Source organism: Chiloscyllium plagiosum, chromosome 2 (genome assembly GCF_004010195.1).
Source record: "Chiloscyllium plagiosum isolate BGI_BamShark_2017 chromosome 2, ASM401019v2, whole genome shotgun sequence".
Lineage (NCBI taxonomy): Eukaryota > Metazoa > Chordata > Chondrichthyes > Orectolobiformes > Hemiscylliidae > Chiloscyllium > Chiloscyllium plagiosum.
Window position 1 is genome coordinate 93,115,416 of NC_057711.1, and position 23,876 is coordinate 93,139,291.

Here is a 23,876-nt window from a genome sequence, read left to right on the forward strand (position 1 = left end):
GCAGACCCGTTCCCCATACCCTGTCCCTGTAACCCTGCATTTCCTATGGTTAATTCACCTAGCCTGCATATCCCTGATATCATGGGCAATTTAACATGGCCAATCCACCTAACCTGCCCTTCTCCTTTGTTAACAATGATTTAAAGTATTCATTGAGGACCTCATCTACTTCCTCCATCTCCACGCATAAATTTCCTCCTTTGACCTCGAGTGAACCTTTCCCTGGCTACCCTCTTGTTCTTTGTATATGTTTAAAATACATTGAGATTTTCCTTAATCATGATTGCCAGAAACATTTCATGGTTTCTTTTAGCCCTCCTAATTTCTTGTTTGAGTTCTTTCTTGCTTTCTTTGTGTTCTTTGAGGACTCTGTCTTCAGTTTCCTAAACACTAAGTATGCCTCCTTTTTTTTGACTAAGCTTTCAATTTCTCGTTGTCCAATATTCCTGAATTTTGTCATCCTTAGCTTCATTTTCAAAGGAACCTGCTGGTCCTGAACTCTAATCAACTTTAAAAGATCTCCACGTGCCAGGTGTAGTTTTACCTTCAAACAGCTGCCTCAGTCTACCTTCCCCATTTCTTACCTAATATTTAGGTAAAATGCAGGGACTTTCCTGAAGAAGGGCTCATGCCCGAAACGTCAGATTCCTGAAGAAGGGCTCATGCCCGAAACGTCAATTCTCCTGCTCCTTGGATGCTACCTGACCTGCTGTGCTTTTCCAGTTACACATTTTCAGCTCTAATATTTAAGTAGTTAACCTTGCCCAATTTAATTCTTTCACTCTTGTCCTCCTCCATTTGTGACTTAAAACTTACAGAACTATGGTCAGTGTTCCTGAAATTCTTCCCTACTGTAACTTTGATCCACTGGCTAGGCTCATTTCTCAACACCAGGTCTAGTATGGCCGCTCCCTGGTTGGACTATTTAAAGATAAAGTCACCTTAGTCCTGCTGAATTATGAGTCTGCTGTCCTATTTAGAGAGAGAGAGAGAGAGACGACTACTACCGAGCTCTCACCAGTTAATAACAGTTATACCCCTCTGCTTAAGGAGCAAACATTTTTCTTTATTGTTCTTCCACATTAGTAAATTACAGATTACACAAGGCCAAAACTATGAATGTCTTGTCTTTTCCCAAATTTAACTGCTGAACGTCTGATCTGTAAACACACAAAATAAAAAGAAACTTCCTAAATCCTACAGCCCCTCTCAATGCGCACCTGGTGTGTTTGGGATGTTCCACACAGAAAGATAACTCAACTGAAAATGTTTGTTGATATCTCATTATACATTTAAAACATACATGTACAGTCCTGCCATTGATGTCATTCCATCCTGTTCACTCATATTTATTATATTTATTTAGGTGCAGCCATTTTTCCTACTGGCAAAGCTTTTCCTGTGTGCATGCGCAGAACTTTCCACATTTGCAATGTGAACTTTCATGGGTGTCAGAGACGCTGTCAAATCAGTTATGTTTTGCTTTTAAAACAGTTCCTCATAGGAGTTAACAGACCTTGCTCCAGACTTGCTGGTTCATTTTGTTCAAGCACTTTTAATGAAGACAGGTTGAGACTTAGGTGATGAAGAGCCTGTTCCAAGCCAATAAAGTTTGATGCCTTAGATTTTTAATAAAGTTGGAACTACAGAAGCAGCATGAAAGTCAAGCTCCTATAGAACCATGATTTTCGTTTAACTTTCAATAGTTACTGGGGTCTTGAAGCTGGATGTAGAAGTTATTTCTCTCTGTTACAGCCAAAAGCTTGGGTTCTCTTCCTACAGCAAAAATTGCACATGAGATCATGTGCTTTAATGAACTTGCCTTTATCAAGTGTATGTTTACTGGATGTTACTATATTGGAAGAGTTGCTGTTTAACAATAATGTATTATTCAGTTAAGCTTTCCAATAGAGTTGTTATTCCAATTCTTTCTAAACTATCATTTATTTGCCTTTCTAAACTATCATTTATTTGCCTAGTCTGAAAACGCCGGATCTCGTCTGATTTCGGAAGCTAAGCAGATTCAGGCCTGGTTAGTACTTGGATGAGAGGCTGCCAGGAAATAGCAGGTGTAGTAGGCTTATTGGGACACAGTGGCTCAGTGGTTAGTACTGCTGCCTCACAGTACCAGAGACCCAGGTTCAATTCTCACCTCAGGAAACTGTGTGTGTGGAGTTTGCACATTCTCCCCATGTCTGTGTGGGTTTCCTCCCACAGTCCAAAGATGTGCAGGTTAGGTGAATTGGCTATGCTAAATTGCCTGTGGTGTTAGGTGAAGGGGTAAATGTAGGAGAATGGGCAGGGTGAGTTGCTCTTCGGAGGGTTGGTGTGGACTTGTTGGAACATTTCCACACTAAGTAATTTAATTCCATGTAAAAATAAAGTGTGCTTTGCTTCAACCCTGGCAGCAACTGAATTGCACCCAGAAGACAATGCTTTACACTGGTCTTTATAAATAAGAAGTTGGCATCTAGGCTATCTTCTCAATATATTTTAAGGGGCTTTGGTCTGGCCATAGACCCTTCAGTCCAACCCATCCATGCTGACCAGATATCCCAACCCAATCTAGTCCCACCTGCCAGCACCCAGCCCATACCTCTCCAAACCCTTCCTATTCATATACCCATTCAAATGCCTTTTAAATGTTGCAATTGTACCAGCTTCCACCACTTCCCCTGGCAGCCCATTCCATACATGCACCACCCTCTGTGTGAAAAAGTTGCCCCTTAGGTCTCTTTGATATCTTTCCCCTCTCACCCTAAACCTATGCCCTCTAATTCTGGACTCTCTGACCTAATCTAGTCATATTTGCCAGCACCCAACCATTCCTGAAAAAGGGCTCATGCCTGAAATGTCGATTCTCCTGCTCCTTGGATGCTGACTAACCAGCTGCGCTTTTCCAGCAACACATTTTCAGCTCTGATCTCCAGCATCTGCTGTCCTCACTTTTTCCCATATCCCTCTGAATCCTTCCCATTCAAGTACTGATCCAGGTGTCTTTTAAAATGTTGTAATTGTACTAGTCTCCACCACTTCTTTTGGCAGGTCATTCTACACATGTACCACCCTCAAGAAATCATTGTCCCTTAGGTCCATTTTATATCTTCCCCCTCTCATCTTGAACCTATGCCCCTAGTTCTGGATTCCCCTATCCCAGGAAAAGGCCTTGTCTATTTATCCTATCCATGCCCCTCATGGTTTTTTCAACCTCCACAAGGTCACCCCTCAGCCTCTGACACTCCAGGAAAACAGCCCCAGCTCATTCAACCTTTCCCTGTAGTTCAAATCCTCCAACCCTGGCAACATCTTGGTAAATCATTTCTGAACCCTTTCACATTTTACAACATCCTTCTGATAAGGAGAGTAGAACTGCAAGCAATATTCCAAAAACCTTACCAATATCCTGCACAGCCACAACATGTTGCCCAACTCCTATACTCAATGCTCTAACCAATAAAGTGAAAACATACCAAATACCTTCACTATCCCATCTACCTTGAAAGTAGAGTTGCTGGAACTATGAACCTGCACTCCAAGGTCTCTTTGTTCAGCAACACACCCTAGAACATTACCATTAAGTATAGGTCCTGCTCTGATTTGATTAGATTCCTTACAGTGCAGAAATAGGTCCAACAAGTCCAAACTTCAAAGAGTAACCCAATCAGGTGCATTATTCAGAGGGAAATGGGTCTAACACTATGGGCAATTTAGCATGGCCAATTCAGCTGACCTGCACATCTTTGTATTGTGGGAGGAAACTGGAGCACCAGGAAGAAACCCATGCAAGCACAGGGAGCATGTGCAAACTCCACACAGAGTCACCCAAGGCTTGAATTGAACCCAGGTCCCTGGTACTGAGGCAGCAATGCTAACCAGAGCCACCATGCTGCCAAAATGCTTTTCCAAAATGCAGCACCTTATGTTTATTTAAATAAAACTCCACCTGCCACTTCTCAGCCCATTGGCCATCTGATCAAGATCTCACTGTAATCTGAGGTAACCTTCTTCACTGTTCACTACATCTCCAATCTTTGTGTCATAAATATAAAATTACTAACTTTACCTCTTCTGTTCACATCAAAATCATTTATATAAATGACAAAAAGTAGTGAACCCAGCACCAATCCTTGTGGTACACCACTGGTCACAGGCCTCCAGTTTGGAAAACAACCCTCCACCACCAGCTTTACTTAAGCCCATTCTGTATCCAAATGGCTAGTTCTCCCTGTATTCCATGAGAACCTTGCTAACCAGTCTCCCATGAGGAACCTTGTCAAATGCCTTACTAAAGTCCATATAGATCATATCTACTGCTCAACCCTCATCAACCCTCTGTTACTTCTTCAAAAAGCTCAAGTTCGTGAGACAGGACCTCCCATGAACAAAGCCATGACGACTATCCCTAACCAGTCCTTGCTTTTCCAAATGCATACTAGAGGCTGGGTCACTGAATTCATTAAAGCTGGAATTACATAGACTTTTGAAGGATAAGAGAGTGGTGATTTATACGGTGCTCACAGGAAAGAGAACAGAGAACTCAAGATCTGCTACGATCTTATTGAATGGTGGATCGGACTCAAAGGGCCAATGGCATACTCCTGCTTCCAAGTCCTTTGTTCCTATGTCCATTCCTTAGCTTGGCTCGTAAGAAAGATTAATGTTTTATACCATCAGAAATGAATAGTTGGTTTCTTCTTTAAAAAAACATTTGGGTTTGGAGTTAAATATCAAGAAGGGTATCATTTCATTCCAAACCAATACCAACATGCATTCCACAATGGGTGAAGCTTGCCACCAAATAGCCACTAAATGAAAGTGACACAGTTAAGGTCAAAAGAGAATATAGAAGACCCTTTGCAACCAAAGCACCAGGTCTCTTAAATACTAGGCATGTATGTAGGACAATGCAACAGTCCTACTCAGTTCAAAACTGAAAAACGATGGGTTAATGTTATTCTAGATTCTGGATCAGTGGTGCTGGAAGAGCACAGCAATTTAGGCAGCATCCGAGGACAGGCAAAATCGATGTTTTGGGCAAAAGCCCTTCATCAGGAATAAAGGCAGAGAGCCTGAAGCGTGGAGAGATAAGCTAGAGGAGGGTGGGGGTGGGGATAGAGTAGCATAGCGGGTACTCTATCCCCATCCTCCTCTAGCTTATCTCTCCACGCTTCAGGCTCTCTGCCTTTATTCCCGATGAAGGGCTTTTGCCCGAAACGTCGATTTTGCCTGTCCTCGGATGCTGCCTGAATTGCTGTGCTCTTCCAGCACCACTGATCCAGAATCTGGTTTCCAGCATCTGCAGTCATTGTTTTTACCCCAATGTTGTTATTCTAGAACCTATTGGGAAAGTTTAACTATTCGCGAAAGAAAGGTAAAAACACCACCACAATATGGTCTCCTCAATTTTTTTTTTTTTTTTTTTTTTTTACACATTCACAGGATGTGGACATGTGCTGGCTAGGCTAGTACTGACCACATTACTGTGGGTCTGGACTCATGTAGGCCAGACCAGATAAGAATGGCAGTTTCCTTCTCTAAAAAGGACATTAGTGAACCAGATGGATTTTTCCAACCATTGACAATAGATTTATGGTCTCCATCAGACTCTTGATTCCAGATTTATGTTGAAGTAAAATTCTACCATCTGCCAAGGCAGGATTTGATCACAGTCATCCATTTGCATCACTGGACTAATAGCCCAATGATAATACCCACCTGGCTATCACCACCTGTAATATTATACATATACAGTATCAATTTAATTTCCCCAGTGGGAAAGACATCATGATTCACCTGCCCAACTGTTAACATTAGGCAGCTCTGTGGCCAGCAATACAGCTACAGGAATGATATTTGGAAAAATAAATGCTGAAAGGGTTGAAATGGAGACACACAAGATTTGTTTTATCAATGAGTTACAGCATTTGCATGCAGATTTCTGAACTGAATTCATTCTATAAGATTAATAACAATTGAAACACAAAAGCAGTAATGTTTTTGAGATTGGCATACCATAGCATGTAACATGTTCTTTATTTAAGAGATTGCATTAACTGTTCCAGCGGTCAAGCAACATTCCAGTAACAATTAACCTGGTGGCCAAGACATTTGACGTCCACCAATTACATGAAGGTGAATGTGGTAGACAGACTGTCCACCGTCGTCGCCTTCATTAAGGATGAGTCTGTAGCCATTTGTTAAGCCCAACTTCGCAGCACAATTTTTACCAACGATCATCAGGTGTCCCAAAAGCTACAAGACAGGTGAAAGAAAATGCATAATTGAGTCCGTGCAGTTCATCATAGAATTAACAAAACATATTTACTAGCTAAAATACAATTATTATATAATTAACATAGATACACACACATCTATATATATCATAACATGAGACTTAATAATAAATTAATCCTGACATGGCCTGATACTAAGCCACAGAGAGGCCAGGTTTAATTCTCCCCATATTAAAATGTTACAACTGGGTTCAGTGACCAAGAGGAAGTGAGAAGAAATGCTTTTTCAACCAGTAAACAGCCTAAACTCTAAACAAGAACAATGAGCAATTGGGAAGTATAGATTTGTATTTCTATGGGTCATCACTTTCAGGAGACAATGGAAAAATATTTGTACATTTCATCCTAGTAAATTTCTGCATGATTACCCTCCAAAATTAGATAAAGAAAGACACTAGTGACTAGGACATGGTGGGGGCTGGGTGTGACCATGTCCTGCAATTGAGAGTGCTGCTCTTGTATTCAAGTCTACCTCAGAAGGAAGGGAGGGAGTACAACAGAGGTTTACAAAGATGAATCCTAGACTTCAGGGGTTACATTATGAGGACAGGAGAGATTATCCAAATGGCGCCTGTTTTCCCTGGAATTTCGAAGGCTAAAGGGGGTGACTGTTTTTGTCGGACTGGAAACCACAAGGATCAGTACAGGGTCCATTTTTGTTTGTCATATATTCTTATCTAAATGGTTTTATATATGAAGCATGGCTGGTAATCTTTGTTGATGACACCAATATTGATGGTACAATTGGCAGTGAAGGCTAAGATTACAAAGAGATCTTGATCAATTGGGTCAATGCGCTGAGGAACAGAAGACCGAGTTTAATTTGGATAGATGTGCAGTATTGCATTTTGGTAAAACAAACAAGGGCAGGACTTATCCAATTGCTCATTGTTCTTGTTTGTGGGCGGCACGGTGGCACAGTGGTTAGCACTGCTGCCTCACAGCGCCAGAGATCCGGGTTCCATACCCGCCTCAGGCGACTGACTGTCTGGAGTTTGCACATTCTCCCCGTGTCTGCGTGGGTTTCCTCCGGGTGCTCCGGTTTCCTCCCACAGCCCAAAAATGTGCAGGTCAGGTGAATTGGCCATGCTAAATTGCCCGTAGTGTTAGGTGCAGGGGTAAATGTAGGGGAATGGGTCTGGGTGGGTTACTCTTCAGCGGGTCGGTGTGGACTTGTTGGGCCGAAGGACCTGTTTCCACACTGTAAAGTAATCTAATTAATGGTAAGGCAATGGGTAATGGGTAGCCCTTTCCTGAAGAAGGGCTTATGCCCGAAACGTCGATTCTCCTGTTCCCTGAATGCTGCCTGACCTGCTGCGCCTTTCCAGCAACATTTTCAGCAGTGTTTAGAACAGACAGATCTAAGGGATCAAGTACATACTTCTTGGAAATGTGCACAGGTAAACAAGATAGTTAACAAGCGTTTAGCACACTTGCTTTCATTGCTCATACCTTTAAGTGTTGAGATGTCATGTTGGCAGGAATGGAGGTTTGGTGTAATAAAAATAAGCTGGACATGTTCACTGAAGCATAGAAGGTTGAGGGGTCGTCTAATAGAGGTTTATAAAATTATGAGGAGCATAGATAAGGGGAATAGTAAATGTCTTATCCCTAGCGTGAAGTTAAAAACTATGGGACATATTTTTGAGGTGAGGAGAGAAAATTTTAAGGACATGGGGAAACTTTTCTTTTGGAAAATATAGTGTGGTCTGTACATGAAATGAACTGCTAGAGGAAGTGGTGGATGCAGATACAGTTTTCCAACATTTAAAAGGCGTATGGATAAGTACATGAATAGGAAAGGTTTGGAGGGATATGGACCAAACACAGCCAAGAGGAACTAATTTAGCTTGGGAATATGGTCAACATGGACCAGTTCAACTTTAGGGACTATTTCCATGTTCTATGACTCTATTGAGTCAGCTTTTCACTCTGCAAGTGACTAGATTCTGAGCAGTAACAAATCTCCTCTTAAATCTTTCCATATCAATTTAGATTCATCAATGAAAAAAGTCAAAGTCTCCTTTACTTGGCAAATATTCCATGGAGTTTAAAATATTGAGGGATATGTTCCTAGACACTTAAAATGATAAAGACATATTCACACCAAAAAGAATTTTTTTTCCATTTTGGTAGCAATACTATAATATTAAAGTTCCTTTTAGAACCACCCATCTATCTAAACCCCTTTAGTTACAGACTATAAAATATGAACTCATGAATTTAATCAAGATGATTTTGCATCATTGGTAGATACGGGTGAGGTCCCGCAAGACAAGAGGTGTAGCGAAAGTTGTGCCCTTATTCAAGAAGGGATGCAAAAAAAAACCTGGGAACTATAGACCAGTAAACCTAACATCTGTGGTAGGTAAGTTACTTGAGAAGATATTGACATAAGGTATACATGATTTGGAAAGACAGCCACAGAAAATGGGGGAAATACTAAATGAGTATTTTGCATCAGTATTTACTTTGGAAAATACTAAGGAAGATATAGACTGTAGGGAATTAGATGGCGACACCTTGCAAAATGTCCATATTACAGAGGAGGAAGTGCTGGATGTCTTGAAACGGGTAAAGGTGGATAAATCCCCAGGACCTGATCAGGTGAACCTTAGGACTCTGTGGGAAGCGAGAGAAGTGATTACTGGGCCTCTTGCTGAGATGTCTGTATCATCGCTAGTCACAGGCGAGGTGCTGGAAGACTAGAGGTTGGCTAACGTGGTGCCACTGTTTAAGAAAGGTGGTAAAGACAAGCCAGGGAACTATAGACCAGTGAGCCTGATGTCAGTGGTGGGCAAGTTGTTGGAGGGAATCCTGAGGGACAGGATATACATGTATTTGGAAAGGCAAGGACTGATTCAGGATATGGCACATGGCTTTGTGTGTGGGAAATCATGTCTCACAAACTTGAGTGAGTGTTTTGAGGAAGTAACAAAGAGGATTGCTGAGGGCAGACAGTAGATGTGATCTATATGGATTTCAGTAAGGTGTTTGACAAGGTTCCCCATGGGAGAGACTAATTAGCAAGGTTAGATCTCACAGAATACAGGGAGAACTAGCCATTTGGATTGAGAACTGGCTCAAAGGTAGAAGACAGAGGGTGGTGGTGGAGGATTGTTTTTCAGACTGGAGGCCTGTGACCAGTGGAGTGCCACAAGGATCATAGAACATAGACATAGAACATAGAAGAATACAGCGCAGTACAGGCCCTTCGGCCCTCGATGTTGCGCCGATCCAAGCCCACCTAACCTAAGCCCACTACCCTCTATATGCCTATCCAATGCCCGCTTAAATGCCCATGAGGGAGAGCCCACTGCTACTGGCAGGGCATTCCATGAACTCACGACTCGCTGAGTAAAGAACCTACCCCCCCTTAATTTAAAGCTATGCCCCCTTGTGCTGGGCCCTCTACTTTTTGTCATCTACATAAATGATTTGGATGTGAGCATAAGAGGTACAGTTGGTAAGTTTGCAGATGATATCAAAATTGGAGGTGTCGTGGACAGCGAAGAGGGTTACCTCAGATTACAACAGGATCTCAACCAATGGGCTGAGAAGTGGCAGATGGAGTTGAATTCAGATAAATGTGAGGTGCTGCATTTTGGGAAAGCAAATCTTAGCAGGACTAATACACTTAATGGTAAGGTCCTAGGGAGGGTTGCTGAACTAAGAGACCTTGGAGTGCAGGTTCATAGCTCCTTGAAAGTGGAGTCGCAAGTAGATAGGATAGTGAAGGTGGCGTTTGGTATGGGAATTGGGAGGTCATGTTGCAGCTATACAGGACATTGGTTAGGCCACTGTTGGAATATTGCTTGCAATTCTGGTCTCCTTCCAATGAAAGATGTTGTGAAACTTGAAAGGGTTTCCTTTCCATGTTGACCAGATATCCCAACCCAATCTAGTACCACCTGCCAGCTCCTGGCCCATATCTCTCCAAACCTATTTGTATACCCATCCAAATGCCTTTTAAATGTTGCAATTGTACCAGCCTCCACCACTTCCTCTGGCAGCTCATTCCATACACATACCATCCTCTGTGTGAAAAAGTGGCCCCAAAGGTCTCTTTTATATCTTTTCCCTCTAACCCTCTACCTCTGGACTCCCCGACCCAGGGAAAAGACTTTGCCTATTTACCCATCCATCCCCCGCAATTTTGTAAACCTCTATAATACATCAATTTTTTGAATTAGTGAAAGGGAATGGAGGCGAGAAATATTGTAAGATTTGATTTTCAACTGGCCTGATAGCTGAATTAAAATTGTCTGCAGATAACATCAATGAAGGGCTGCATCTTGATTAGTAAGAGTTATGCAAAAGGTAGTGGAGACTATTTGCTAAATTCAGGTTAGTGGATGTAAAAGTCCAAACAAAGTCCTAAAAAGAAGCATTAGATCCTGCCAACCCTATAAAATAAGGATGTGGCAGAAACAAAATGCTTTGATTTTTGATCTGCTGAGATTTGATCAGGGCCATTACTATGAACAACATGCTGCCCAGGACCTAAAGGGAGAAAAAGAGGTTGCAGATGAGGTGATCATTGTTGAGGATTGAAAAGTCAAGATTGGGGTTTCCTTTAAGGAATGGGGCTGTAATGATAACGCTGAAAGAGATGAATGGAGGGAGCTATTGACAATATTAACTAAAATTAAATCAGAAAAAGAAGTTGGGGAGCAGCGGAAGTAGCATTGGAGTTAAGTTTAAATATGGCAGAAGTTGGAGGTGGAGTGGCAGGTCGATGGTAGTTTAGAATTAAAAATGTTTTGTCTAATTGTGTGTCTTAAATGCCTTCAAATAACTTCAACATGCTACATAAATACAAGTTGTTGTTGTTGTTGGAATTAAGAATTTGAGAAGGAAAGGAAAGGATGGACATTATAAGCACAGACATCTGCACAGTCTCAATCTTAAAGTCCTACGACACATTGGTCCATGCCAACCAAAATGTCAATCCACGCTAACCCCATTTCCCTGCACTTGGCCCATATCCTTTTAAAAACTTTCCTATCTGTGTATTTGTCCAAATGCCTTTTAAATGCTGTTAATGCTGTTAAATGCCTCTAGTGACAGCTCATTCCATATGTGTACTATCCTCTGTGTAAAAAAAGTTGTCCCTCAAGCTTCCTTTCTGTTCTTTCCCCTCTAACCTTAAATTGACGCTGTCTAGTCCTCAATTCCCCAACTCTGGGAAAAAGACGGAGTACATTCACCTTTTCCATGCCTCTCAATCTTATACGCTTCTATAAATTCCCTCAGTTTCCTATGCTCGAAAGAAAAACGTCTTATTTTGTCCAACCGCTCCCTATAACTCAGACCATTGAGTCCTGGCAACATTCTTGTAAATTTCTTCTGCGCTCTTTCCAGTTAAATAACATCCTTCCTGTAGCAAGGCGACCAAAATTGAACACAGTACTCTAAGTGCAGCCTCACCAACATCCTGTGCAACTGCAAGATAACTCTGGAACTCCCATACTCAGTGTCCTGACTGATGAAGGCCAGTGGGCCAAAAGCTTTCTTCACTGCCCTGTCTACCTGTGCCTCCACTTTCAGAGGACCATGCACCTGAACTTCAAGGCCATTCTGTTCCACTACACTCCTTAAGGCCCTTACATTCATCAAGAAACTCTTGCCTTGATTTGACTTTGCAAAGTGCAAAATCTCACACTTGCCATTAAACTTCATTTGCCACATCTCGGCCTACTTCATATTCAAGATCATGTTGTAATTTCTAATAACCTTCCCCAATATCCACGATACCGTTTATTTTAGTGTCATCTACAAACTTGCAAATCAGGTCTTGTACTTTCTCATCCAAATCATTGATTATAGATAACAAACAGTAATGGGCCCAGCACCAATCCCCAAGGCACTCCACTAGTCACGGGACTCCAATCTGACAAGCATCCTTCTGCAATTACCCTCTGCTTCCTACCATCAAGCCAATTGTATATCCAATTTGCCAGCTCCCCCTAAAGTCCATGATAGAAACTGTATTATCCCTAGCGTGGGGAAGTTCAAAACTTCACTAACAATTTTAAAACTCCATACACAACAATGTCAATATCTCCCTTCACTGCAGACCTTTTGTCTTCTAACCTTCATAAATATAAACTTGCCCAGAATACTTTTGAGTACATCCCATCTACACATCCAGTTGATCCACACTGGTTTGTAGTCCATTGCATCAAGTTTAAAATCTTGCTCAAATTTTTATTTTCATAGAAGTGATCCATGATCTCATTCATCCTACCTTAACATTAAGTTTCTGTTCTTTTACTCTCCTCAACTATCCATTTTGACTTGAAACTTCCTTCTGAGGCCCCACCAATATCAGCAAGTTTCAGCTGTTGGACCAGTCTCAGAGGTCTTCTCCACTGCTCTCCCTTTATCATCATCCTTCACATCCAATTATTCAGCCAAACTTTTCTAATTTTTACTACTTCCATCCATTTCCATATAGTCTGTTAAGCATCTTTAAATATTTTATTGTAAGATATCACCAATATGCTGTCATAACATGGATTACTTTAAGAACAGTGTAAAAACTTCACTCACCTCTGCATCCGAATCTTCTGCTTTAGACAAGTGGGCAATAGGCTTCTTTGGAACCACAAGAAAATGAGTCGGAGCTTGTGGTTGAATATCATTGAAAGCGATACACTGTGAAAGGAAAATCCATTTCATTCTGATGAAATAGTCATATAGCTGTACAGCATGGAAACAGACCCTTCAGTCCAATGTGTCCATGTCGACCAGATATACTAAATTAATCTAGTCCCATTTGCCAGCATGTGGCCTAAAACCTTCTGAACCTTTGCTATTCATGAATCCATCTAGATGTCTGGGTAAAGGCAGCATTGGATCAACAAGAGATGCAGCCAGAAACGAATACCAAGAGAGTCAGTCAGAAAGGGCAATAGGGATGGCAGCCTGAGCGTATGGTTGGAACCAGGTGTATTTTTATTTACTCAGAGATTCTTGATTGGCCCAAGTTAACAACACCAATAAAGGAGCCCTGGCTGACTGATATAAACAAGGGAAGAAAAAATAAGCACTACCTCAGTAAGAAAAAACAATAAGAAAGAAAAATGAAAAAAATATAAACAGGGGAAAGGGGAGGTGATAGCCTTGTGGTATTATCACGAGACAGCTCATCTAGAAATGCAGCTAATGTTCTGGGGACCTGGGTTCGAATCCTGCCACAGATGGTGGAATCTGAATTTAATAAAAATCTGAAATTAGTAGTCTAATGATGACTGTTATCAATTGTTGGAAATATTCATCTGGTTCACTAATATCTTTTAGAGAAGAAAATTGCAATCCTTACTAGTCTGGCCTACATGTGGCTCCAGACCCACAATACTTCTGAGTCTTAACTGTTAGGGAATCCAAAGAATGAACTTACCTCTGACTCTACTTTGATTTAATTCCTGCCCTCCCCTTCACATTTTTGGATCATGCAGCATTGCTCTTTGATAAGAAGGGCACTGCTTGTCACTGGCCACTTAGGTGTTTCCTTTCTTCATGGTGGTGGAATGTGAATAAACATTTACATACTCATTGTTCTTCACTGTGTCAGACATTTGCACACAGGACATCGGTGCTGGGAAATAAATAAGCACTACCACTGTTAGGCAGTAGTATGGGGGGTTAAAAAATATTTTAAACAGGGGATTTAGAGTCTCCTCAGCTCAGGGGACTGACTCCAAGAATCACAATATATATGCTTTACATTACATTGGACTGTGGACAGAACATTGTATCTAACAAATAGAAAAACAAGGGCTTTGTCTATTGTCGCAGCAAGGGAGAGTGAAACAAAGAGATAGTGACACTTTGAGACAGTGGAAAAGTAGGGAAGGGCAGACGCAGAGTTGGAAAGGGAATGAATGAGAGTGAGCGTGTGAAAAACAAGGAGAGTGAAAGTGGAAAAGGGGGACAGTCGAAACAGTTGGAGTACATGAGACATAGTGTGGGAAATGATAGATTGTTAATTTTCTTAATTATTTCCACAAATTGTTTTTCACTGAAACTTATATTCTGTCAGTGATTGTTTGATTTTGGGCGAATTTAACATAGGTGGTTGTGGGGGGCACTGCTGTTGATATGGCTCACACAGGCTTCCAAAAGGTATGCCTTAGAGTCAACAAGAGACTGATGAGCAAATACAGGGGACAGTAGCAACACACTAATGGAAATTGCTGACTGACAAGAGAGGGTAGTTTTGTGAGCAGTTCTTTTCAGAATTTTTCCTGGAAAAGAACAGTTTGCATTCCAATTTATCAGATAAAACTTTAGAGCAGGCACTACAAATAGCAACATTTTAATTAGCAGCTCACATAGCAAACTCAGCTATCAGATTAAAACAGGTAAGTTTATATTTCTTCTTTCTTAAAAACCAAATAAAGCTACTTCTTTTAGATTATGTACACTGATTTTATCTACAAGTCACCAGCTGCCAAGGGGAAAAGATTCTCGACGGTTGCAGCTACAAATCATAGAATCCCTACAATACAGATCGAGGCCATTTGGCTCATTGAATCTGCACCAACCTTCTGAACAGCATCCACCCAATCTACTACCCCCACCTTTTTCCCATAACCCAGCATTTAACCATGGCTAATCCACCCAGCCTGCACACCCTGGACACTATGCAACCAATCAAACCTGCCAATTTTGAACTTTGGGAAGAAACCATCTGATAAACACCCATGTGATCATGGGAAGAATATTTCACTCCACACAGTCAACCAAGGCTGGAATTGAATCCAGGCATCTGGTGCTGCAAGACAGTACCTACCACAGATCTAACAAGCCTCGCTAAATTTCTGCAGTACATCTTTGACACGGCTGCCACTATGCATCAGTGCACTGTGAGACAGCAAATGCTGAAGATAGTGGGCGAGATGGCAATCGAATTACTCACTATTGATTAGAGTCATTGAGATGTACTACACGGAAACAGACCCTTTGGTCCAATTCACCCGTGCCGATCCGATATCCTGGCCTAATTTAGTCCCATTTGCTAGTACTTAGCCTATATCCCTCTAAATCCTTCCTAAACACATTCAGATGTCTTTTAAATGTAATTATACCAGCCACAATATTTACTTGGTTATTCCTGTGCAGTTTATGGTTAATGGGGTAACGTTATGATAGTGATACTGGGGATGGGGATTCAATAGTGGTAACGCAATTGAATGTCATGTCTGCTGCTGGAACTGGACCTGGCAACTTGTGTAGCGCGAATATTACTTGCCATTTGTCAGTCCACAATGGACTGACTCAGAGTCTGAAGCGTCGGTAATAAACCACCGCTGACATCAGAACACCTCCACTGAGGTCAGCTTTGGTGCAGCAATGACTGTTGACGGCCTAGTTCGACGTGAAAACCTCAGCACAGTCTCCGCGCTCAATTTAAGACGGATCATCACTATCTATGAAGACACAAGTTGAAAAAGGCTGCAGTGAAGTTACTGGGAAAGCTCAGCATACCACACCCTCCTCCACTTTCCGCGCAGCATCCGATCATTCCAGATTGGTGGGGGCCTAGATGGCTGAGTCAGTACAGGCACTAGGCCTCGATATAACCTCGTTCACAGTTTTAAATAACATTTAAAACAATTGGCGCACGATCAAAAAGAGGGACAGGCACTGACAGGGAAACATGCCCTGCCTCTCCTCAGTGCAAAGTTATCCCGGGATTAGGGCAAATTCTCCACACACTTTACACCCCGCCAGGCTCTACCTTATCATCTTCGTACAGAAGCTCACACGAGATTTCTTTGCGAATAATTTTACCAAAGATGGTATCACCCCCAATTTGAACACTATGTGCCATGATTCAGCCTGTGCTCTCACAGAACACACCAGACTAACACTCGTGCAGAGGCCTCACCATACCCCGCCCACCAGGTCCGGCTGTCAATCACTGGAGTCCCTACTCTCCTATTGGACGGGGTTGGTGGGGAAGTAAAACCACGCGCTAGTTCATATCCGGCGGAGTCACGTGAAGCTACGGTCAGGTGAAAGTATATCTTTGGAAGCTGTAAAATTGAAAATTAATTAGGCCATAACCAACTTATTGTGTTTCCGAAATAAAAACCGAAAGTATTGCGGATGCTGTAAATCAGAAATAGAATTTGCTGGAAAAGGTTTGGCAACATCTGTCCGATGACCCTGCTTCAGAACTGATGGTAGCTTAGAAAATGTCTGTTTACTGTATATGCATAACATAGAGTGGGGGAAGGGAGTAAGGACTATACGATAGGTGGGGTTGGAGCACAAAGGGAGAGAACAGTTGACAAAGGAATGGATAATTATCTGGCTGTTCATAGAGTCTGTTAGCTAACGGTAGATAGTGTATACCATACAATCTCAATTATCCGAACATCAGTTATCCAAATTTTGGATTATCCGAACAAGATCTCCAGGACCTGTTCAGGCGCACCGTTTGCTTACTGACTGGGGAGGAGAGATCACGAGAGGACGTCTGTGAGGAGTCAGGGTGGTAGGGGCCACACTGGCCTAAGTGATGATTGCCTGGCTGCCCATGGCTGTGGTGGGTTGGGGTCCTTGGGAACAGTTCGTCCCTCCTGCCCTTCCTCACAACACAGCCAGCTTGCAAGCCACCAACCAGCGATTGACGCCAGAAGCCCCAACCGAGAGCCTGATCTTTAAATCATTGCTGACAGCCCGCAAACACATAGAGGGCCTGCGCGAGTGACATGCTGAAGGGAGTAGGTATCTTGTACCGGGGGGGAGAGAAGGGTTCAGTTATCCGAATAATCGGTTGTACGAACAAAATACTCACTGCCTGTGTTGTTTGGATAATCGAAGTTGCCCTGTAATGGCAGACTGTGTGACAACAAGGCTTGGTGTGTGGGGTTGTGGGCTAGGAAATGGGATAGTTCAGGCCCTAAAATTATTGAACTTGATATTGAATCTGGATGGCTGCAGGGTCTGCAACTGAAAGATGAGGTTGTCTTTCCAGCTTGCACTCAGCTCTGCTGGAACTCTACAGCAAAACTGAGTCAGAGATGTTGGCCAGGAACAGAGTAGTACGTTAAATGCATAACTGAATTTGTTGCTCACAATGTGGTCTCCTTTACATTGAGGAAATGAAGCGTAGACTGTAGCTTTGCTGAACATCTACGTTCAGCCTGAAAAAAAAGTCTCTGCGAGCTTATGCTCGAAACGTCAACTCTTCCTGCTCCTCGGATGCTGCCTGACTGGCTGTGCTTTTCCAGTGCCATACCTTTTAATTCTTGTCACTTTACCGCACCAGCTTGTTCCCAGGCCAACATCCCTGTCTCAGGCTTGCTGCAGTGTTCCATCGAAGCTCAGCGTAAGCTGGAAGAACAACACCTCATTTTCGACTTGGGAATCATGCATTCCTCTGGACCCAATATCAAGTTCAATAATTTTAAGGCCTGAACCCTTACATGTCCTAGCCCCCAACCCCAAAGACCTAACCTTGTTAGCAACTAACAGTTTCCATTAACAACAATTCATTCTCCTCAGCAAATAACTATTCATTCCTTTATCCAAGTGTTCTCTCTCACTTTATGCTCTGTCCCCACCTATCGTTTACTCCTTACCCCCTCCCACACCCTATGTTCTGCATATAAATCAACCTTTTCCTAGTTCTGAGGAAGGGTCACTGGACCCGAAACATTGTGGGCGGCACGGTGGCACAGTGGTTAGCACTGCTGCCTCACAGCGCCTGAGACCCGGGTTCAATTCCCGCCTCAGGCGACTGACTGTGTGGAGTTTGCATGTTCTCCCCGTGTCTGCGTGGGTTTCCTCCGGGTGCTCCGGTTTCCTCCCACAGTCCAAAGATGTGCAGGGTCAGGTGAATTGGCCATGCTAAATTGACCGTAGTGTTAGGTAAGGGGTAAATGTAGGGGTATGGGTGGGTTTCGTTTGTGGACTTGTTGGGCCGAAGGGCCTGTTTCCACACTGTAATGTAATCTAATTAACTCTGATTTTTCTTCACAGATGCTGAGCTTTCCAGCAATTTCTGTTCTTGTTTGTTATTTTGTATCTGATTGGTGAAGAAAATTGCTCTGCAAAGTAAAGCAAATTGCTTTTACAATTCTGATTGTCATTGAGTAAAATTATTTGAATGCACACATCTTACTACATGTAATAATCTTACAGTCTGCACTCCCCCAAAGTTTACATTTAGACAAATAAAAACAAAATACTATTTGTTCAGAGAAAATAAAAACTCAATGCAGGACTTGACAATTCAACAACTGAAGTCTGCCATTTGACATGATCATGGTTGATCTCATCTTGTCCTCAACTCCACTTTCCTGCCTGTTCTCCCAAACCCTTCAAACTATTATTAGTCTAAAAACCTGTCCACCTCCTCAAGTTTAGTCAATGTCCCAGCATCCGTTAGGTCGGAGTAGTAAATTCCACAGATTCATGACCTTTTCAGTGAAGTAATTTCTCCTCATTTCTTTTTAAATCTGCTACCCCTATTGTAAAACTCTCCTAGATTATACCACATTAGGATACAGCCTTTCGTCGTCTGATTTAATTTAGGCCAGTTTTCAGGGATTCCTTGTTCTTTAGCTATTATATAAGCACTTAAGAAGACTGAATGTTGAAATTCTAACTTTATTTTCTTTTACTGTTCTACTCTGTAAGGAGTATAATATTGAACTTTTTACTTTATTTCTTTCTTTTCTAGTTTATACCTATGTACCTTTGTACTTTAGCTGGGGCAGGGAATGGTGACTTTGTACTGTGCTGTTGTATCCCCATACTTGAGTACATGTGATAATAAAATGTAATTCTAATTCTAAGAATCATTGAATGTTACAGTGCTGAATGAGGCCATTGACCCATCATGTCTGTACGAGAGTTAGTTCTACTCTTCAGACCTATCTCTGTAGTCATCTAACTTTTTCTCTTCCACGAGTTTTAAGAAGATTTGGAGCTCAGGTTGAGGTTCTGGACGTAGATTTGCTTGCTGAGCTGGAGCGTTCATTTCCAGACGTTTCATCACCCTACTAGGTAACACCTTTAGTGGGCTGCTGCGGGAAGCACCGTTCATGATTCCTGCTTTCTATTTATATGTTTGGGTATCTTTGGGTTAGTGATGTCATTTCCTGTTTGTTTTCTAAGGTGGTGGTAGATGGGATCTAACTCGATATGTTTGTTGACAGAGTTCCAGTTGGAATGCCATGCTCCTAGGAATTCTCATGCGTATCTCTGTTGGCTTGTCCTAGCATAGATGTGTTTACCCAGTCGAAATGGTGTCCTTCCTTATCTGTATGTAAGGATACTAGTGAGAGAGGGTTATGTTTTTGTGGCATGACCCTCTCTCACTATTATCCTTACATACAGATAAGGAAGGACACCACTTCGACTGGGACAACACATCCAAACAGAACTCTGTCAACAAACACATCAAGTTAGACCCCATCTACCACCCCCTGAGAGAAAAAACAGGAAATGACATCACCACAGAAAATGACATCACCAACACAAAGAAACCCAAACATATAAATAGAAAGCAGGAATCATGAACAATGCTTTGCCCAGAGGCCCAGTGAAGATGTTACCTAGTAGGGTGATGAAACGTCTGGAAATGAACGTGCCAGCTCAGCATAGAACATAGAAGAATACAGCGCAGTACAGGCCCTTCGGCCCTCGATATTGCGCCGATCCAAGTCCACCTAACCTACACTAGCCCACTATCCTCCATATGCCTATCCAATGCCCGCTTAAATGCCCATAATGAGGGAGAGTCCACCACTGCTACTGGCAGGGCATTCCATGAACATCTGTCCTATACCTACCCCCCCTTAATTTAAAGCTATGCCCCCTTGTAATAGCTGACTCCATAAGTGGAAAAAGATTCTCACTGTCGACCCTATCTAAATCCCTAATCATCTTATACACCTCTATCAAGTCACCCCTAAACCTTCTTTTCTCCAATGAAAACAACCCCAAGTGCCTCAGCCTTTCCTCATACGATCTTTCTACCATACCAGGCAACATCCTGGTAAACCTCCTCTGCACCCATTCCAGTGCCTCCACATCCTTCCTATAGTATGGCGACCAAAACTGCACACAATACTCCAGATGTGGCCGCACCACAGTCTTATACAACTGCAAAATGACCTCAGTACTCCGGAACTCAATTCCTCTACCAATAAAAGCCAGTACGCCATATGCCTTCTGCACCGCACTATTTACCTGGGTGGCAACTTTCAAAGATTTGTGTACATGGACACCAAGATCCCTCTGCTCATCCACACTACCAAGTATCCGACCGTTAGCCCAGTACCCCATCTTTTTATTACCCTTACCAAAGTGAATCACCTACAAGCAAACCTACATCCATTACCTCTTTCAAATAGATATCCAGCTCTCTTTTCTATGAAACTTCCTATAGAATCCATTCTCCTAGGCAAATTCCCAGTTCCAAATCCTAACAACTCTCAGTGAAGTCGTTTATCCTCACCTCATTCCTAGCTCTCTTCCTGACAACCTTGAAATTGTGACCCCCTAGTTATTGACATGCCAAATAATGGAAACAGAATGTTCTTCCTTACCCTGTTAAAACTGTTCATAAGTTTAAACATCTCGGGTTAGGTCACCTTTTAATCTTCTCTGCTCCAAGATGAGTAAGTGCAAGCTCTCTAATCTTTCGTGTACCTAAAATCTTTCATACCTGGTTATAATTCTTGTAACTCTCCTCTTAAGTCGCTCAAGGGCTTTAACATTCATCCTTAAATAAGGATCTTATATAATACTCCAAATGTGGTCTGACCAATGATTTAAAAGAGGTGTAATATCACTTGTTTTTATATACTCTACACGCTGTACTTATAAACCTAATGATCTTATAAGCTTTCTGTTGTGGACCAGATCAGATCCCCAAAGCATGTCATGGTCATAGCCAACTAAAGGCCTTCCTGAATCTGTGTGAGTCTTGACCCTGCCCACTCATGACTTTTTTTTGTCTTATTCAAAAAAACACCCAGGGAAAACTCAAAGCTGTTTACGACCTGCCTATCTAAAGGGGATATTTCTTCACCACTGTGACAACACTCCTCTACCAGAGAAACAGCGTGTAATTGTTTATTAAAGGCATTGGATTGTCATACATCTCTATGAAAAAATTGAACCATAAATATACAAGGATGGCTTCATTTTCAAAGCCTTTAGTCTCTCACTGTTAGCATTCTGTATTATATATGTATTGTATTAACTCTAAGCATATAAATATTCAATTATATAATCCATTTCTTCAGTCACTGAGCACTTCCATCTTCCTTCATTAAAGTCATGACCATGCATTTCCAATTACATTCTCTCATCCAACCACATGCACAATTCTCAAATTGAATGGCTATTACAATAAACACCATCGAAATAGTCTATTTTTATACTTATGTTTTTCCAAAAACACTAAGGTGTTACGATCAGTATGCACAATTGCCTCAGATATATTGCTAATAAAATTACTGTTGAAATATTGCAACACCAACACCAAACTCAAGGTATCTTTCTCAATGGTGGAATATTTCTTTTGATGAACATTCAACTTTTGGGAAAAATACCCAATAGGTCTTTCTATCTTCATATCGTCTTCTTGCAAGACTACAGCACCAAAACCCACATCACTGCATCAATAGTGGCCTTGAAAGGCTTTAGGCAATTGGGTGTTCCAAACAGCATGACAGTGCTCAACACAGCTTACAGTCAGTCAGATGCCTTCTGACAGTCATCTGTTCAGTGAAATTTATTGCACTTCTTCAACATATCAGTAAGTGCAGTGGCCATCTGCTAAAATTCAGTATGAATATCTGATAAAAATCACTCAAACCCAGGCATTGCAGTAATTCCTTCTTTTCAGCGGTATAGGAAACTCCCCAATAACATCACATGGAGCCATCTGTCTATGTCCAATGGTATGTTCTAGGAATGTGACTTGGGCTTTCGTGAACTTACTCGGCCAGATTTATTGCCAAGCCCACTTCCTAAAGTTGATCAAATAATTCCACTAGATGCTATAAATGTTCCTTCCATGTGTGACTAATAGCACCAGATTGTCTATGTACACCACAAAATTGTGTAATCCCAAAATACCTTTGAAATGTGGCCAATGATTTCTACCTACCAAATGGCATGGCTTAAATTTGGTAAACTCTGTTTGGTGTCATGAAATCTTCTTTGCTCATTCGGAAATCGGTACCTATCAGTATCCTTTGAAGAAGTATTTTTCACTGTATGCTGTAAGAAAGTACACGTGACAATAAATAAATCAAATCAAACAATGCAATGAGGAATTTACAACAGCTAGGGGGTATGATGCATGGCAGTTATAGGAAGGGAGAAAAGTTGCAGATGCAGGCAAATAGATGGGTTAACTCCAGGAAAGGTAGGAGAGGTAGACAGTTAGTGCAGGAGTCTTCTATTGGCTATCCCCACCTCAAGCAAGTATGCTGTTCTAGGAAATGTAAGGGGTGATGAACTCTCAGGGTAATGTAGCACGAACAGCCAAGTTTCTGGTATTGAAACAGGCTCTAATGTAATGAGGGGTACATTGGGTTCCAAATGATGGATTGTGATAGGGGATGCTCTGATCAGAGGCACAGATAGACATTTCTGCGGCCAGTAGCGAAAAATCAGAACGGTTAGTTGCCTCCCTGGTGCCAGGATCAAGGATGTCTCAGCGAGGGTGCAGAATGTTATCAAAGGGGAGAAGGACCAGCAGGAGGTCATTGTGCACATTGGAACCAATGACATAGGACAGGAAAAGGATGAGGTTCTGATGGGAGAATGGAGGTCCTCAAGGGTTGTAATATCTGGATTACTACTGGTGCTATGAGCTAGTGAGGGTAGGAATAGGAGGATAGAGCAGAAGAATGTGTGGCTGAGGCGCAAGTGCATGGGAGAGGGGTTCACATTTTTGGATCATTGGAATCTCTTCTGGGGTAGAAGTGACTTGTACAAGAATGATGGATTGCATCTGAATTGAAAGGGACAAATATGCTGGCAGGGGGATTGGCTAGAGCTGCTCAGGAGAATTTAAACTAGTAAGGTGGGCAGGTGGGACCCAGGGAGATAGCGAGGAAAAAGATCAATCTGATGTTGCTACAGCTGGAAAAGGAGCAAGTCAAACAGTCAGGGCAGGCAGGGACAAAGCAGAGAAGAATGTGGAATTGATAAATTAAACTGCATTTATTTCAATACAAGAGGCCATCAGGTAACTCAAGGCACAATTAGGAACATGGGACTGGGATGATCATTGCAATTACAGAAGCATGGCTCAGGGATGGACAAGCCTGGCAGCTTAATGTTCCAGATATAAATGCTACAGGAAGGATAGAAAGGGAGGCAAGAGAGGAGGGGGAGTGGCGTTTCTGAAAAGGGACTGCATTATAGCTGTACAAGGAAAGATATTCCTGGGAATGCATCCAGGGCAGTCATTTGGGTGGAACTGAGAAGTAAGAAAGGGATGATCACCTTATTGTGATTGTATTATAGACCCCCTAATAGTCAGAGGGAAATTGAGAAGCAAATTTGTTAGGAGATTTTAGTTATCTGTAAGAA

At 42.0% G+C, this 23,876-nt stretch overlaps 1 protein-coding gene across 1 annotated transcript; it reads right to left on the reverse strand.

Annotated features, from left to right (window-relative positions):
* Positions 1 to 5,992: 5,992 nt before the first annotated feature.
* hint1 (histidine triad nucleotide binding protein 1) lies at positions 5,993 to 16,210 on the reverse strand. Its single transcript, XM_043714316.1, has 3 exons — positions 16,042 to 16,210; positions 12,849 to 12,953; positions 5,993 to 6,252 (listed from the first exon to the last, which is right to left on the reverse strand). The coding sequence occupies exons 1-3, from the start codon at positions 16,132 to 16,134 to the stop codon at positions 6,088 to 6,090; spliced, it is 363 nt and encodes a 120-aa protein (XP_043570251.1). The 5' UTR covers positions 16,135 to 16,210; the 3' UTR covers positions 5,993 to 6,087.
* Between the last annotated feature and the right edge of the window lie 7,666 nt (positions 16,211 to 23,876).

Bases quoted from the DNA above. Each gene is read 5' to 3' on its own strand.
- hint1 (XM_043714316.1), bottom strand. From the start codon at position 16,134: ATGGCACATAGTGTTCAAATTGGGGGTGATACCATCTTTGGTAAAATT. The intron at 12,954-16,041 runs GTAGAGCCTGGC...TTCCTTTCACAG, and splicing joins TTCTGTACGAAGATGATAAG to TGTATCGCTTTCAATGATAT. The intron at 6,253-12,848 runs GTGAGTGAAGTT...CCTGTCTTGTAG, and splicing joins CAGAAGATTCGGATGCAGAG to CTTTTGGGACACCTGATGAT.